This window comes from Hypanus sabinus, chromosome 26, assembly GCF_030144855.1.
Source record: "Hypanus sabinus isolate sHypSab1 chromosome 26, sHypSab1.hap1, whole genome shotgun sequence".
NCBI lineage: Eukaryota > Metazoa > Chordata > Chondrichthyes > Myliobatiformes > Dasyatidae > Hypanus > Hypanus sabinus.
In genome coordinates this window covers 29,982,153-30,000,048 of record NC_082731.1, presented here as the reverse complement: position 1 = coordinate 30,000,048, position 17,896 = coordinate 29,982,153, and the positions used below count along the sequence as shown (strand labels likewise).

General features: G+C 51.3%; 1 protein-coding gene across 3 annotated transcripts; it reads right to left on the bottom strand.

Moving 5' to 3' along the window:
- Positions 1 to 6: 6 nt before the first annotated feature.
- On the bottom strand, positions 7 to 10,073 carry ttc5 (tetratricopeptide repeat domain 5). 3 transcript variants are annotated; one of them, XM_059950725.1, is made up of 10 exons: positions 9,657 to 10,071; positions 8,814 to 8,946; positions 7,999 to 8,210; positions 5,643 to 5,790; positions 5,305 to 5,396; positions 4,694 to 4,750; positions 4,161 to 4,307; positions 3,760 to 3,974; positions 606 to 750; positions 7 to 310 (listed from the first exon to the last, which is right to left on the bottom strand). In XM_059950725.1, the coding sequence occupies exons 1-10, from the start codon at positions 9,729 to 9,731 to the stop codon at positions 173 to 175; spliced, it is 1,362 nt and encodes a 453-aa protein (XP_059806708.1). In that variant the 5' UTR covers positions 9,732 to 10,071; the 3' UTR covers positions 7 to 172. The 3 variants fall into 3 exon arrangements, with proteins under 3 accessions (XP_059806708.1, XP_059806709.1, XP_059806710.1); XM_059950726.1 differs by having other exon boundaries at positions 9,672 to 10,070; XM_059950727.1 differs by lacking the exon at positions 7 to 310 and adding an exon at positions 347 to 484 and having other exon boundaries at positions 9,657 to 10,073.
- Positions 10,074 to 17,896: the final 7,823 nt, after the last annotated feature.

The following is a 17,896-nucleotide window of genomic DNA, read 5'->3' as shown; positions in this document are numbered from 1 at the left end:
AATTACTGCCTCCTGTAAACAGTTTATTACAGTGAGAATGTGGTAATTTACAGCTTTGTAAATGGTTCTCCCCCCATCCCATGGGTAGTCGGCCAGCGATCCCACGGGAAGCACAAACAGTAATGTTAACTCCATGGGTGCCAGGATGCGGGGAGCAAATTGCTGTCTGGACTCAGGTGAACCTCTCCTCACTTGCTGCAGGGTCTCTGTAGGCGACGATGGCAGCGGCCTGGCAGCTGGCACTCTGCTTCTTGCCATTCACCATCAGCACCAGCGGGGTCTCCACACGGACACTGTTGAAGGCAAACTTCTGTGGGGTGAAGGGAAAGAGGTCAGGCCTGGGGTAGAGGGAGGGTGGATGGGGGGAGGGAGGCAGGTAGGGGAAAATGGGAAGTAGGGGAGAAGAAGGGGTTGAGGATTAGTGGTAAGGAAAGGGGGTTTGAGGGGGTGGGGGTTTGGAGTTGAGGGGTGTAGGGTTTGAGTTCTGGGTGCAGGAGAGAGAGGTGTCAGTGCTGGTTTGGGTATAGATTTTGCCACAATCCATTTCGAGACACCGTCATGGGTTGTGCTCTTTGCCCTGGGTCACACCCTGCTCTCACACTCACCTTGCCCCGATGCTCCAGTCGATGCTCCTTGAATAGAGGTTGGGGAATGGCCACCGTGTCTCCGATCAGCACCGCCCAGCTCTCTGCTATGTTGTACACCATCACTGCCACGCAGGTCCCCTCACCATCCAACAGACCAAAGGTACTTAGGACAAAGGAGGTGCCAGTCAGAAACAGGGAAAGTGGGTTGAGTGGTGGTGGCAGTCAACAGTACATCAGGGCCCCCAGTAACCAAGACCAATCCTCTCCCTCACCCCCCACCCCCCGGTAACCAAGATCCACCCTCTCCCCACCCTCCTGGTAACCAAGATCCATCCTCTCCCCCCGCCCCCGGTAACCAAGATCCATCCTCCCCCCCCCCCGCCCCTGGTAACCAAGATCCATCCTCTCCCCACCCCCGCCTCCGGTAACCAAGATCCATCCTCTCCCCACACCCCCCCGGTAACCAAGATCCATCCTCTCCCCCCCCCCCCCCCCCGGTAACCAAGATCCATCCTCTCCCTCACCCTTCCCCCTCCCCAGTAACCAAGATCCATCCTCTCCCTCGCCCCCTGGTAACCAAGATCCATCCTCTCCCTCACCACCTGGTAACCAAGATCCATCCTCTCCCCCCACCCCCGTTAACCAAGATCCATCCTCTCCCCACCCCCCTGGTAACCAAGATCCATCCTCTCCCTCACCCCCCCCCCCGGTAACCAAGATCCATCCTCTCCCCCCGCCCCCGGTAACCAAGATCCATCCTCCCCCCCCCCCCCGCCCCCGGTAACCAAGATCCATCCTCTCCCCACCCCCCCCGGTAACCAAGATCCATCCTCTCCCCACCCCCCCCGGTAACCAAGATCCATCCTCTCCCCACCCCCCCGGTAACCAAGATCCATCCTCTCCGCACCCCCCCTCCGGTAACCAAGATCCATCCTCTCCCCACCCCCCTGGTAACCAAGATCCACCCTCTCCCCACCCTCCTGGTAACCAAGATCCATCCTCTCCCCCACCCTCCTGGTAACCAAGATCCATCCTCTCCCCCCACTCCCGGTAACCAAGATCCATCCTCTCCCCCCACTCCCGGTAACCAAGATCCATCCTCTCCCCACCCCCCTGGTAACCAAGATCCATCCTCTCCCCCCACCCCCGGTAACCAAGATCCATCCTCTCCCTCACCCCCTGGTAACCAAGATCCATCCTCTCCCCACCCCCGGTAACCAAGATCCATCCTCTCCCCCCCCCCCCCCGGTAACCAAGATCCATCCTCTCCCTCACCCTTCCCCCCCCCCCCCCCAGTAACCAAGATCCATCCTCTCCCCCCACCCCCGTTAACCAAGATCCATCCTCTCCCCACCCCCCTGGTAACCAAGATCCATCCTCTCCCTCACCCCCCCCCCCCCGGTAACCAAGATCCATCCTCTCCCCCCCGCCCCCGGTAACCAAGATCCATCCTTCCCCCCCCCGCCCCCGGTAACCAAGATCCATCCTCTCCCCCCACCCCCGGTAACCAAGATCCATCCTCTCCCTCACCCCCTGGTAACCAAGATCCATCCTCTCCCCCCGCCCCCGGTAACCAAGATCCATCCTCCCCCCCCCCCGCCCCCGGTAACCAAGATCCATCCTCTCCCCACCCCCCCGGTAACCAAGATCCATCCTCTCCCCACCCCCCCTCCGGTAACCAAGATCCATCTCTCCCCACCCTCCTGGTAACCAAGATCCATCCTCTCCCCCACCCTCCTGGTAACCAAGATCCATCCTCTCCCCCCACCCCCGGTAACCAAGATCCATCCTCTCCCCACCCCCCCGGTAACCAAGATCCATCCTCTCCCCACCCCCCCGGTAACCAAGATCCATCCTCTCCCCACCCCCCCTCCGGTAACCAAGATCCATCTCTCCCCACCCTCCTGGTAACCAAGATCCATCCTCTCCCCCACCCTCCTGGTAACCAAGATCCATCCTCTCCCCCCACCCCCGGTAACCAAGATCCATCCTCCCCCCCCCGCCCCCGGTAACCAAGATCCATCCTCTCCCCACCCCCCCGGTAACCAAGATCCATCCTCTCCCCACCCCCCCTCCGGTAACCAAGATCCATCTCTCCCCACCCTCCTGGTAACCAAGATCCATCCTCTCCCCCACCCTCCTGGTAACCAAGATCCATCCTCTCCCCCCACCCCCGGTAACCAAGATCCATCCTCTCCCTCACCCCCTGGTAACCAAGATCCATCCTCTCCCCCCCGCCCTCGGTAACCAAGATCCATCCTCCCCCCCCCCGCCCCCGGTAACCAAGATCCATCCTCTCCCCACACCCCCCCGGTAACCAAGATCCATCCTCTCCCCACCCCCCCGGTAACCAAGATCCATCCTCTCCCCACCCCCCCCCGGTAACCAAGATCCATCCTCTCCCCACCCCCGCCTCCGGTAACCAAGATCCATCCTCTCCCCACACCCCCCCGGTAACCAAGATCCATCCTCTCCCCCCCGCCCCCGGTAACCAAGATCCATCCTCCCCCCCCCCCCCGCCCCCGGTAACCAAGATCCATCCTCTCCCCACACCCCCCCGGTAACCAAGATCCATCCTCTCCCCACCCCCCCGGTAACCAAGATCCATCCTCTCCCCACCCCCGCCTCCGGTAACCAAGATCCATCCTCTCCCCACACCCCCCCGGTAACCAAGATCCATCCTCTCCCCACCCCCCCGGTAACCAAGATCCATCCTCTCCCCACCCCCCCGGTAACCAAGATCCATCCTCTCCCCACCCCCGCCTCCGGTAACCAAGATCCATCCTCTCCCTCACCCTTCCCCCCCCCCAGTAACCAAGATCCATCCTCTCTCCCACCCCCTGGTAACCAGTGCCTTGGGTAACAAGATGACACCTCTCCCTGGTAACTAAGGCCACACCGGACCCAGTTATTACACTCCCTCTTCCCAGGATCCAAGGCCACACCTCCTTCTCCATCTGTCCTGGTATTCAAGGCCCCACTCTCTCTGGTAACTGAGGACCTGAGTAACCACATCTACCCTGGTAACAAAGCCCCATTCAAAGTCCTGCCTGTCCCTGGTAACCAGGCCCTAACTCTCCTGTTAACTTGACCCGCTTCAACTGGGGTAACTTGGATCCATTCTCCAGACCTGCCCAGTGGTTCCCCCACACCTCCTGTACCTTGTACTTACAAGGGTACTTTGTCATCGGTTGTGAGGCTGAAGACCACCTTGCCCAGTACCACCAACCCAGGGTTGGGCCCGGGGCGGAGAGCGGAGAGAGGCCGCAGGCTAAGCGAGAGCGGCTGCCCACTTGGGCTGGAGTAGGAACGGCCCTGGTGCTGTGGCAGTTCCCGGTTCACCAGGCTGGACACCATGGCATTCAGTCTCTTTGTCTTCAGCTTCCCCTGGAACCAGAGAACACTCACACCACATGCTCATTTGTCCTCATGAACTGTCCTAGAACATACACCTGCTCAAGGAACCCAAGAACCGATGGCTATTGGGACATGTAGACCACCCCCCTGCTCCCCTCCCCTCTCCCATGAGTCAGTCTCCCCCACCCAGCTTCCCACGTTCTTCCCCCACTTCACCTTTTGCTGCACCATGGTGCTGACCCGGTCCAGGAAGGAGAGCAGCTGTTGATGGCGGTGTGAAGCTTCTGGGGAGGCAGGGTCAAGGGCAGCAGCCCGAGCAAATCCTTCCAACGCTGTTTGGTACCTCTCCTCGTACCTGTGAAGCTGGGAGTTTTGAGGGAACAGGGGTCAGAGGAACTGGCTGAGGTCAGGGATTAAAGCAGAAGCCGGTGTCTGCAGGCACCTTCTGCTGCCCTAGGATCCTCGTCTGCTCAGAAGTCCCATTCCCCACAATCCCCACCCCACTCATCCCAACATCCCTTGTGCCCCCATCCCATCCTCTCCGGCATATCCCAAGGATTAGTGTATTCCACCCCCTGCATCACTTCCAGCCTCTTGGGATCCACCCTCAGAAACAATCCCGCAAACACCCTCAACTCCATCACATTCAGAGAGCCACCCTCACCCTACCGGGGTAAGACCCAATGTTTCAGGAGCCCTTCTCAGTGAACTTTTATACCCACCCCATGGATGAGTGAGGGTGGACTCACCGTGGACCTGTTGAGCTGGAGGTCTGGGTTGTTGCGGGAGGCCGTGTCAACCTTCTCCTGGAGAGAGACAGACAGATAGTTAGGTCACACTGTCTTCTCCCACCTTCCCAACACCATCCTGACATCACAGGCCCTTCTCTAGAATCCCACCCTCTTCCCCTCAAGTGAACCAAAACCCCACTCAATCCCATCACCAGACCCTACTTCTCCAGCCTTCTGAACCCAGTGCCTGACCCAGACACTAATCCCATCTCCAACCCCAACCCAGTCCCTGACATGTCCCAACCTCTTAACCCCGTCACTTAACTTCCCAACACCTTGAACTCTAATTCTGAGCATCATTCTCCAATCATGTCACCGCGATCCCCCTCGTCACCCCAACCTTCCCCTGACCCTCTGAACCCCGTCCTCAATCACAAAACCCCCATGACCTTCTACGATCCCATCTTGACTGACCTCCCGTCCCAAACCAGCCCCTGAACCTGTCACCCCACCCAACCCCAAACCTCCAATCTTACCCCAGCCCCTTCACTCCTGAACATCCTTTGACTCCTGTTGCACAACTCAGTCACACCAATGGCCCTACCACATCCCCGTCTAGTGATACTCACCGCCTGAGCGTAGGCACCCAGTGCCTGCTGACTGACCCGCTCACTCTGCCCAGTGAGGAAGAACAGTGACAGGTAAGCATTGCCCAGGATGTCTGTTTGAGGGGAAAGAGAGATGTTACTGTAGCTGAGCATGGTGGGTGGGTGGAGGGGGACGGGTTAACACCCTCACAGCCGGACATGGGAGAAACCGGCATCCCCTTCCTCCCTACCCTCCCCCAACCCCTCTGTGGGGCTCCTTCACTACTTCTCCTCCCACCCATGGCAATCCTTCCCTTCCTCCTTTCCATAATGCTCCCTTATCGCTCCCCCACCCCTCACAGCAGGCAGGTCACACTCACACCAGGAGGTTCCATCAGTGACGTCCATCTGCACCGCCACCTTCGCCTGCTCCACGCTGGCCAGGACATTCTTGGTGCCGTCCTCTTCCTGAGCTGGCAGATGCCTCAGGACTATCGACAGGTTTCGCAGAGACACCTTGTTCTTGCACTGTGGGGTGGGGGTGGGACATGCCAGGTGGAGCCACAGTAAATATGGACCCCTCCCAAATCCCTCCTCCCCACCTCTGCTCTAACCCATCTACAAACTCCCACTGTACCCATCCCTCACAAATCTTGTTCTACCCCAGACCCTCAGCAGCCCTCCTCTTCCACCAAAGTCAGGATGGGATGTAGCACAGCACCAAAACCTATAGGAAGCCCTTTCCCCCCACATACATAGTTCATGAGAAGGTTAAGCTCATCCAGGAGGCCAGTTCAGTCCGCAGGGAGGTTGAGGGACCTGTCCAAGCAGTGGGATTGATTCCACGTGGCCAGGCAGGTTTCCTCTCTGGTCAGAGACGAAACCTGCCTGGTATCTCACCTAGTTCCCAGAACATGGGACAGACAGTACAGCAGAGGAGCATGGCCTTAGGCCCATTTCTGTCCATGCCGACCCAGATTCATATTCAAATACATCCAGTTTCCCAACACTTGGCCCATATCAGACCATAAGACATAGGAGCAGAATTAGGCCATTTGGCCATTGAGTCTGCTCCACCATTTGATCATGGCTGATTTATTTTCCCTTTCAAACCCCATTCTCCTATCTTCTCCCTGTAACTTTTCACACCCTTACAGATTAAGTACCTATCAACTTCTGCTTTATATATACCAAATAACTTGGCCTCAACAGCCATCTGTGGCAATGAATTTCACAGATTCACCACCCTCTGGCTAAAGAAATTCCTTCTCATCTCAGTTCCAAATGGACGTATTTAAGGCTGTGTCATCTGGTCCTAGTCTCGCATAGAGGAAACATCCTCTCTAGGTCTACTCTATACAAGACTTTCAAGAAGATCCCCTCTCACTCTTGAACAGCGAGTACAGACCCAGAGCCACCAAACTCTCCACATACATTAACCCCTACATTCCCAGAATCATTCTCGTGAACCTCCTGTGGACCCTGTCCAATGCTCGAACACTTTTTCTTCAGAGAAGGGGCACAAGACTGCTCACAATACTCCAAATATTGCCTGACCAATGCCTCTAAACTCACGATCCTTGTACTGTCCGCATAACTTCTTAAATGTAACTGAAGTAGCTGTTTCAATCACTTCCTATGGCAACTACTTCCCAGCTCTGTGTAAAAAAAAACTTGTCCTTAAGCAATGTCCTCCAGTTATTGATTTCCAACCTTGGGGAGTAAAAAGACTACTCACCCTATCCAAGCCCACTGCTGCCCCATGATTTTATACATCTCAAGCAGATCCCCGAGATATCTACGCTCCCAGGAGGAAATCCTACCTGTCTCAAGAGAGTCCTGGCAACATTGTTGTAAATCTTGTTCTGCACACTTTTCAGTTTGATCATATCCTTCTTATAACAAAACTCAAAACAGTTTTGTTAGAGGATGGAATTAAACTACTAAACGCTGTGTGAGCTGCTCCCACTCCATTCCCAGTCATCTGCCCCAGCCCCTTCCCCTGGTCTCCTTAGGCCTACACAATAACTACTGCTTGCCATCAGGAAGCAGGTGCAGGAGCCTCTAGACCCACACCACCAGATCCAGGAACAGTTACTACTTTCAACCATCATGCTCTTGAACCAGAGGGGATAATTTCACTTGTCCCGTCACTGAACTGTTCCCACAACCTATAGATCCACTTTCAAGGATTCATCATGTTCTCAATATTTATTGCTTATTATTATTATTTTGTATTTGCAGTGTGGTGTCCTTGAGCAAGGCACTTAACAACACATTGCTCTGTGATGACACCGGTGCCAAGCTGTATGGGTCCTAATGCCCTTCCCTTGGACAACATTGGTAGAGAGGGGAAGGCTTGCGGCATGAGCAACTGCTGGTCTCCCATACAACCCTGCCCAGGCCTGCGCCCTGGAAACTCTCCAAGGCGCAAATCCGTGGTCTCACGAGACTAACAGATGCCTATTATTAATTTGCAGTTTGTTATCTTTTGCATATTGGTTGTTTGTCCGTTCTGTTGGGTGCAGTTTTTCAGTGATTCTATTTTTTGTATGCCCGCAAGAAAATGAATCTGAGCATTGTATATTGTGACATATGTACTTCAATAATAATTTTACTTTGAACTCCCAACCCTCCTGATCTGCCGACCGCTCCTCCGTACCTTCCGATTAACACCCCTTCCCCTCACTCCATCTTCCCCCTGCAACCCCCGATCTTGACCCCTCACCCTCCAACCTGGTTGAGGGCCCCAGTGAAGCAGGTATGGGCAGCGGACAGGTCCCCTTTCTTCCAGTACACCTCTCCCAGCTGGTTCCAGGCCTCGATCATCCCTGGCTCTAGTTTGACAGCCCGTGAGAGCAGCTGCTCGGCCCGTGGGCTGTACTCGGGCATTACGTTGAGCGCCCGGCCCTCCAGCACCAACAGGTGAGCCTTCCGCTGGGGGCATCCTGTGGGAGGGATGAGATGGTCAGTGATGGGGAGAGATAGATATGCAGTATTGACAGTGGGGCACCTGGGATCGGGGGGAGGAGGGGTCAGTTACTGAGACGGTGGGGCGGGGTGGGGGAGCAATTTGCTCATAGTATCAGCGATAGTCAACAACCAAGTGGGGCAGGGGGCAAAATCGGTGGGGAAAGAGAATTAAAGAGGGGTAGGGTTAAGGATTTATTGATTGGTTTCTGCATAAGGGTTAGATGGGGGGGGGGGGGGCTTCCTCAGCAGCATCTCTAATTCTTTTTCACAGCTGCACAGACCAGCTATTGCTATGATCAGGAAACTTCTACGTGGTCAAAAAAAATAGCGCGGCACCAAAGGCTCTACGTGGGAGCATTTCAGTTACTATGCGGCTGTGCATCTTTGCAGCTTAGAGAGAGCAGTAACCCTAGGAGAGGAGAGGGATACAGTGTTGGCGCCTGGGGGCTGGGGATGAGGGCTTGAGGGTTTTCTGAAGGGGTGTGACGGGAGAGAGCAGGGTAAAAGAAGGGATTGGCAGGGTGCTCCTAGGGGAGGGTTTGATGGAGGTTGGAGGAAGTTTCTTGGACTCTTCCTACCCTCAAATTCCTGTAGGGCCTTCAGAGTCGCCTGCATGCGCTCCTCCAGATCTCGCTGCCTATTTCCAGCCTCCTCCATGCCGTGAGTCTCGAAGTAGAGGTCCCGGAATGTGTAAAGCTCATCCACCAGCTCCTGTGTGTGTGTGGGTGGGAGAGAGAAGCTGGAGTTACACCTCACTCCCCAAAACTCCACTCTACGAGTAAACACCCCAACAATGCCGCTATATCCCTCCCAGGAAGGCCCTCATCCAACCCCACTCTCCCTCCCCTTCACTACATAACTCTGCCCTATCCACTCATCCCTCCCAGGACATACAAACCCTCCACCCTCCCCTTCCAGCAGACTCCTCCATCTCCTCAGACCCCTTCAATCCCCCCCTCCTTACCACGGGGATACCTGGACACTCCCCACCTCGGGGATCCTAGGTTTCTTCTGTCGACAGCAAACCCACCCCAGCTCTATAGACCTCGATGCCCCATCCACGTCAGGAAACAGAGTGGGTCCCACTCCACAACAACCGTAACAGGCAGATTAAGGACCGAATCCTTTCCACCCCCGAGGGACGAGATCTCTCTTCCCACTTCCCGGTCACACACTCCACCCCGGGGAGACTGTCTCCTTCTATCCAGGGAGACTTTGACACCCCGAGGGATCTCCCCCCTCCCCAACAACCTTCGCGGAGATATCCCACTTTATCTTCTCCTAACCCCCTAATAACACGTCCCCGATTCCCATCCCCTATATCGGGTGTCAAGAATCTACTAGCCCCTCCCCGCTTTCCGACAATGGGTCCCCCAGATATTCCCCGTTACCAAGTCTACATTCCCCACCACCCCCCATACTTCCAACCAGGATACCCGGACTCTCCGCTCTCCGTCGCCCTCCGGTTCTTTCTCCTCCGATCCACTCTCCGCCATCTTCGATACGGTCCTCCCGGGTTAATAGCGGTCAGTCCTCCGCTTTGAAAAATGGTCCCCCCGGCACAATAACGGTTGGTCCTCCGAGGAAAACAAAGGTCCTCCCGGCACAAAGAGCGTTTGGTCCTCCGGAGTGAAAAAAAAGTCCTGCGCTGTAAACAATGGTCCTTCCAGGGAAAGAGCGACAGGTCCTCCCTTAAACTGCCATAGAGACAAAAGCAGCCAATAGTCTTGATGCAGCGTCTTAACCCGAAACGACAACTTCGCTGCCGTCCTTTCCAACAGTTTGGTTGTTGCTCCGCAGACAAGTCCTCCTGCCGGTCCTCCACAGGCAAGAGCGGCCGCGACGCCAGCGAGGGCGGGGATTGGAGGAGAGCGCGCATGCGCCGCACGAGCTGGTCGAGAATGAAAGGCATGAAACGCTGCAGAAGCTCAGCAGGTCAGAACCAGGTTTAATATCACTGGCATAGCAGTCCAATTAAATATATAGAAAAAAGTAAATCAGTTACAATAAGTATATATTTGTATACTAAGTAGTTATATTAAAAATAGTGCAAAACACATAAAAATGTGAGGTAATTTTATGTATTCAATGTCCATTTAAAAATCTGATGCAGAGGGAAAGAAGCTGTCCCTGAATTGTTGAGTGTGTGTCTTCAGGCTTCGGTACCTCCTTCAATGAGAAGAGGGCATGTCCTGGGTGATGTGAGTCCTTAATGATGGACGCTGCCCTTCTGAGGCACCGCCGCTTGAGGATGTCTTCGATATTTCAGAGGCTAGTACCCAAGATGGAGCTGTCTAATCTTACAACTTTCTGTAGCTTCTTTCAATCCTGTGCTGTAGCACACCCCCACCCCATACCAAACAGAGATGCAGCCAGTCAGAATGCTCTCCACCGTACATCTATAGAAGTTTTCGAGTGTTTAAGGTGTCAAACCTAATCTCAAACTGAAGTATAGCCATTGTCTTGCTTTCTTTGTAGCTGCATCAATATGTTGGAGCCAGGTTAGATCCTCAGAGATGTTGACACCTAGGAACTTGAAATTGCTCCATTTCTGATCCCTCTATGAATATTGGTTTATGTTCCCTCAACCTACCCTTTTTGAAGTCTACAATCAGCTCTTTGGTCTTACTGACATTGAGTGCAACATCACTAAGTAACTGGTATATCTTGCTCCTGTAACCCCTCTCGTCACCATCTGACATTGTGCCAACAGCAAATTTATAGATGGCTGTGAAGGGGAATAAACAGTTGATGTTTCAGGCCGAAACTCTTCATTCGAACTGGAAAGGAAGTGGGGAGCAGATGCCAGATTATGAACGGGCCCCCTGCTTTAAACAACCCCGGGGGTTGGAGGAGTACAAGCTGGCAGGTGAGAAGAGAAAGAAGGGAATAAGGCTGGAGGTGATAGGTGGAAGAGGTAAAGGGCTGAATCTAATAGGAAAGGACAGTGGGCCGTTGGAGAAAGGGAAGGAGGAAAAGAACTAGAGGAGTTGATGGGCAGGTACAGAGAAGAGAAGGGTGAGAGAATAATCAGAATAGGAAATGGAAAAAGAGGTAAGGAAGGAAGGTAGAAATGACGGGAAGTGAAGAAATCAATGTTCTTGTCAGCAGGTTGGAGGAGACCCAGGTGGAATGAGGTGCTGCTCCACCACACTGAGTTATGCCTCATCATCGTAATAGCAAAGGCCTTGGGCAAACGTAAGACTGGGAATGGGAAGTAGAATTAAAATGGGTAGCCACTGTGAGATTCACTACATGGTCAGAGGAACACCTCCATATATTGATTGAATCTTTAATATTTGGGTTTGTTCACTCTGACCCACCCCTTTCCCCACCATGGTTGCAGTTGTCACTGCGAGGTACCAAACTTTCCATCAAATTCACTTCAATCCAGATACAAGCGACTGTAGATGCTGGAATCCAGAGCAATGCACAATCTGGTTGAAGTTGCTATTACAGCAGCCAGTTTGACTGAAGCCTCAGTGCCTTATTTCAGAGGTGTTCCTCTGACCCCCAGTGGCTGCAAGTTGTCACTACAAGGTACCAAATTCTTCAGTCAAGTCAAGTAAACTTTTATCATCATTTCGACCATAACTGCTGGTACAGTGCATAGTAAAAATGAGACAACGTTTTACAGGACCATGGTTTATAAGACACAGTACAAAAAACTAGACTGAACTATGTAATAAAAAAAACCACAGAGAAAGCTATACTAGACTACAGACCTACACTAGACTGCATAAAGTGCACAAAACAGTACCAGCATTACAATAAATAATAAACAGGACTGTAGGGCAAGGTGTCAGTCCAGGCTTCGGGTATTGAGGAGTCTGATAGATTGGGGGAAGAAACTGTTATATAGTCTGGTCGTAAGAGCCCGAATGTTTCGGAGCCTTTTCCCAGACGGCAGGAGGGAGAAGAGATTGTATGAGGGGTGCATGGGGTCTTTCATAATGCTGTTTCCTTTTCGGATGCAGCGTGTAGTGTAAATGTCCGTGATGGCAGGAAGAGAGACCCCAACGATCTTCGCAGCTGACCTCACTATCCGCTGCAGGGTCTTGCAATCCGAGACGGTGCAATTTCCGAACAGGCAGTTATACAGTTGCTCAGGATGCTCTCAATACAACTCCTGTAGAATGTGATGAGGATGGTGGGGTGGGAGATGGACTTTCCTCAGCCTTTGCAAAAAGCAGAGACGCTGCTGGATTGAGTCAGCTTCAATCCAGACACAAGAGACTGAAGATTCTGGAATCCAGAGCAACGCACAATCTGCTGCAGAAACACAGTGATTTCAGTCGTACTGATGGCTGGAAAGAAACTGTTGAATCCCTGCATCAGGTCAGTTCAAATTAGCATCTGGGCTACTACAGGCAGAATGTAATCATCACCAAAGCAAAATAACACCTTCTCAGGTTACATTGCAGAGAAAAATATTCTTGAAAACTCCGGACAGACAATACCCACGGTGCATCAGTCATGGAGACTGCCGGTGGTGAGGGGCATCTGCACTGGACTTCGAGGTGAGTGGTTTGGGTTCAAATCCGGCCAGCTCCTTGCACACTTTCCATCTGTGCTGGGTCAAGTGTCGTAAAAAAATACAGACAAAAATGCTAAAGAAAGGCAAGGTTGCCGCCCGATGTGCCACAAGGTGTGGAAAGGAGTAACAACAAACTAATGGTGGAGGAATTAAGCTGGCATCGGTGGCAAATAAAACAAAGAAAATTACTGAGTACTTCATGAATTAAATTTTTTCTGGTAAATGATCACTGCAGACAATAGACTGTAACTTCTCTGTAGGAGTTGAGCTTTTGAACCACCTCTACAACCTGGCACTTCTGCAGGGGCAACTGAAGTCTAAAAGTCTAAGACTGCTGCGGCGTGGTGTGCACAGGCTGAACCGAGGCAATGGGGTCTGGGTCGGAGAGTGGGGAATGATCCAATGTTCGCCCATTCCTGCAGTGAACTTGGAGGCAATTCAGTTTGGCAGAACTGAGGTGAGGTGAACAGAGTCGAGTCAGCAGGGACCAAGTTGGGGCCTGAGAGTGAAGAAAGACCTGAGGCTTGGTTGATTTAAGTGCCGAGCCGAATTGGGAAGGTTGTGTACCGACTGAATTGAGGGGTCAGGGCATTGCCAGGGTCTGGGTGTGAGAGCAAGGTCTGGACGATTTCAGCACCAGGCCATTTTGAAAAGGATGGGCTGTCCAGGCTGGAAGCAAGGCACAGGCTAGTTCAGATCGCTGTTCTGTGAGGTTTACTTGTCTCTGCACCGACTGCGGCTGTGGCCTGCGACTATCACAGTGTGAACTCACTTTTGTGAACCTCAGTTCTGAATGCTATTGCTTACTTTTATTGTTTGCAGTTTTTATAAACCATAGAACCAAACTGTTCAAAGAAAATCATCAAACACTCCCCCACGCACACACAAAATCATGCAAATGGCAACAAAAAAAATGAACAAATACTCAAAATGGAAAGGCATATTTCAGGACTGTTCAGTTCTGTGTTCATTATCTCCAGGGTTCCCGATTCAAAAATTGCCCAATTGTAACAAAAAAGAGCGAACATAACTCGAACTAGATACTAGGATGCACCATAAACCTGAATTAGATTCCAAATCTACAATCTGTGTTGATTAAACCGTGCTCTGGCACCATCTGCTGACAGCATCAAGGGGGGTGGGAGGAGGGAGGGAGGGAGAAAGAGAGAGAAAGTACTTCTGCTCAGGAGCAGTGAGCGAGAGAGAGAACAAGAGACTGACACATGCAGATACCTCTGGCAGCAGCGAGCAAGAGTCTGGTAGACAGCACTGAACACTCACTCGCCCGTGATTTCAATCTTCCTTGGCGCTTCAATTGGTGAGAGATAGAGTTGATCCGGGGCCTATGCCCCGTCTCTTGACTTCCTGGCCTCCATGGTTGCAGCCTCTTGGAACCCTCTTGCAAAGCACCAGATTGGCCCAAAAGCAAGCCACCAGAATGGAGGTAACAGGCTCTAACAGTAGCAGAACCACATCTGATATAAAAAGCAGATGTAAAAGAAGTGAAAAGAATTGCTTTGTGACCCATCTTGAGGATGTCATCTTTGGTAGCATTTGCTGGCGCTATCTTCTTCCAGTTCCAATTTCCAGAAGTTGGAGAAATTGTGTCCATGTCATCAGGTTGGGGGCTACCCAGATGGACTACGAGGTCACAGATGCAGATGCTGGAAATTCAAGCTACACACTCAAAATGCTAGAGGAACTCAGCAAGCCAGGCAGCACATATGGAAAAGAGTGCAGTCAATGTTTTGGGCCGAGACCCTTTCTCAGGACTGCTGTTGAAGAGTCAACCTGAAACATCAACTGTTTACTCCTTTCCATAGATGCTGCCTGGCCTGCTGAGTCCCTCCAGCACTTTCAGTGTGCTGCCTGGATTATGAGATGTTGCCCCTCCAACACAGCAGTGTGCACTGAAAGAATTTGTCGATACACAGTTTTATAGCAGTGTTGATAATGTTCTAATTTGTTCAGTATTTCATTTACATACATGTTCTTAATCAGTTAAATGGTAGTTTTATTTATAACTTTTTAACCATTTCCATGAAACTTAAACTAATTGAGGCAGTTGCTTAACTGGGCTAAAACATACTGGTCCCGATGTGTCTCAATTAACTGGAATCCACTGTATTTAGCAGAATGCCTCTGACACCCAGTGGCTGCGGGTTATTAGTACAAGGAACCAAATACTTTCCATCAAACTGACCTCAGCTCACATTGGTGCCTGAGCTACAACAGGTGAAATTCAATCATCGCCAAAGCAGATAAAAAGTGCGTATGTTACAAATAAATGTTTGGTGGAAAATGGCGGGAAACCAAAGCACACTGGGTATTCAGGAGCAATCACAGGGACAGTGTGCAAACTCCACACAGACAGCAGTTTCTTGCTTTGAGGACAAACAGAAAGGACAGTCTTCAACACCATTTCCACGTGGCAGTATTGTTAAACTGCCTCAAAAATTCTGCGGTCCATTTTAGTCTATACATCCTGTGAAGGTGCCTTCGAAAGGTGGCGTCCATAATCAAGGACCTCCATTACCCAGGATGAGCCCCCTTCTCATTGTTACCGTCAGGAAGGAGGTACAGGAGCCTGAAGACACACACTCAGCGATTCAGGAACAGCTTCTTCCCCTCTGCCATCAGGGAGGAGGTACAGGAGCCTGAAGACACACACTCAGCGATTCAGCAACAGCTTCTTCCCCTCTGCCATCAGGAAGGAGGTACAGGAGCCTGAAGAAACACACTCAGCGATTCAGCAACAGCTTCTTCCCCTCTGCCATCAGGGAGGAGGTACAGAAGCCTGAAGACACACACTCACTGATTTGAGAACAGCTTCTTCCCCTCTGCCATCAGGAAGGAGGTACAGAAGCCTGAAGACACACACTCAGCGATTCAGGAACAGCTTCTTCCCCTCTACCATCAGGAAGGAGGTACAGGAGCCTGAAGACACACACTCAGTGATTCAAGAACAGCTTCTTCCCCTCTGCCATCAGGACGGAGGTACAGGAGCCTGAAGACACACACTCAGTGATTCAAGAACAGCTTCTTCCTCTCTGCCATCAGATTCCTGTATGGAAATTGAACCCATGAGTCCTGCCTCACTACTTTTTTTAATTTCCTTTTTCTTGCACTACCTGTTTGATTATATTTTATTACCATTATATTGTTAATATCGCTAACATAAGTAATGAAATTTGTTAAGTTTGCAGAAGCAGTACAATGGTGCTAGAGAGAAAACGAAATTAGGAAACACTGTGGTCAGTTTTTCTCTCTATGACCATTGCATTGTTGCTGCAAACTTAACAAACTTCATGACTTATGCTGGTGATGTTAAACTGCGTATGTAATAAAATTTCATGTAATACAGGGACAGGCAGGTAAATTATCCCAGGATTAGTGTAGGATTAAATTGAGAGTTTCTGGGCAACACGGTTCGAAGGACCAAAAGGGCCTGTTCTACTCTGTACCTCAGTAAATAAATAAATGTTTGGGAAATGGCGGGGATCAGGAGCAATCACAGGGACAATGTGCAAACTCCACGCAGACAGCACCTTCTTGGTTTGAGGACCAAGCAGATAACCCATCAGAAAAGACAGTCTTCGACACCATTTCCACATGACAGTACAGTATTGCCATACTTCCTCGGAAAGGCTTCGGCTTATTCTTTTAGTCCATACACTCCATGAAGGTGCGTCAGAAAGGCGGCGTCCATCATTAAGGACCTCCACCACCCAGGACATGCCGTCTTCTCATTCCCACCAGAAGCCTGATGTCACACACACCCAATGATTCTTCCCTTCTGCCATCTGATTTCTGAATGGACATTGAACCCATGAACACGAACTCACTACTTTTTAATTTCCTTTTTTTTGTACTGCTTATTTAATGTAATTATTAAATATATAGATACTGTCATTCACAGTTTTATTTTCTCTCTATTATTATGTATTACGTTGTACTGCTAGCACAAAGTTAGCAAATTTCACAACGTATGCCGATGATATTAAACCTGATTCTGACTTTGAACTGCAGTGTCTCCATCCTGTGCTCAGGGACAATTAGAGATAGTCAAGGACATCACTGGTCTTGGTGATGATGACAAAGTCTGGTGCAGAGGAAACCTTTAAAAGTCACTGGAATCCCATGGCCACTAGCTGTCCATGCAATTCCTCTGAATTCAGGAGTCTCCTGCTGCAGTGGAGCCGATTCCCAGGACGACAGGGTAATTCCTGAACCTGCAACCCACAGAACCACTGTCACTCCAGCCTCAGGCAGTGAGCTACTATACACAGACTATGTTTCTGTATATGCCGTTCAGAGTCCGCACTCAAATTCAGCTTCACTGAAATACCTGAATTGTCGTGCAGCAACCATTCCCAAAACATAGGTCCGCTCTCCACTTGTCCTGCTACACAATTACAACACTGAACAGTGAAGGTTTATGATGAGACTTTGGAAAACATGCAGCATTTTCCAGACCTCAGGAGCCTCCTCGGAGAACTCCGAATCTGTGTTTGAGGATCTGGGCCTCCAACGTGTCTCAAAGCTCGTCTTCTAGCAGGTGGTGACGATCTGCCCCGATGTACATTCCCGAGACACCAAGTACACAGAGTGGCATCTCATTGGAGAGGCACCACCAGTGTGGTCCCTGAAAAGCCCTTCAAATTCACAAACAGATTCAAGTACATTTATTATCAAAGAATGTTTAAATTATACAACCTTGAGGCTTACTTGCTCACAGGTAGCCACAGAGCAAGAAACCTGGAAGAGCCCAATTCAACAACAAGAGTAAAAAGAAAAGACCAACACCTGACGTGCAAGAGGCAGAAGAAAAGCACAAATCTTGTAACAGCATTCCGAATCAAAACTGAGGCCTCAGATGCAAACCCTGCAGCGGCCCAGAGTATGCCCAAAGCCTCACTTCTCAGTTCATCATATTAGCAGCACAGAGCACTGCAGCCAGGGCAGTCTTCATAGCCTCAGTGCCATGGAGATGGCCATCGCAGAGAATGGGGGAAATCAGCTCTCGTCCCCACACCCTTTATCTGGCCCAGCGTTTAACAGTGGAACAGTGAAAGGCTCCGGTGTCTCAGAGAGAGGCAAGAAGATCGCAGGGAGCGAGTGAAA

Bases quoted from the DNA above. Each gene is read 5' to 3' on its own strand.
- ttc5 (XM_059950725.1), bottom strand. From the start codon at position 9,731: ATGGCGGAGAGTGGATCGGAGGAGAAAGAACCGGAGGGCGACGGAGAG. The intron at 8,947-9,656 runs GTATGGGGGGTG...ACACACACACAG, and splicing joins TCCGGGTATCCTGGTTGGAA to GAGCTGGTGGATGAGCTTTA. The intron at 5,791-7,998 runs GTTGGAGGGTGA...CCCACCCCACAG, and splicing joins TCACTGGGGCCCTCAACCAG to TGCAAGAACAAGGTGTCTCT.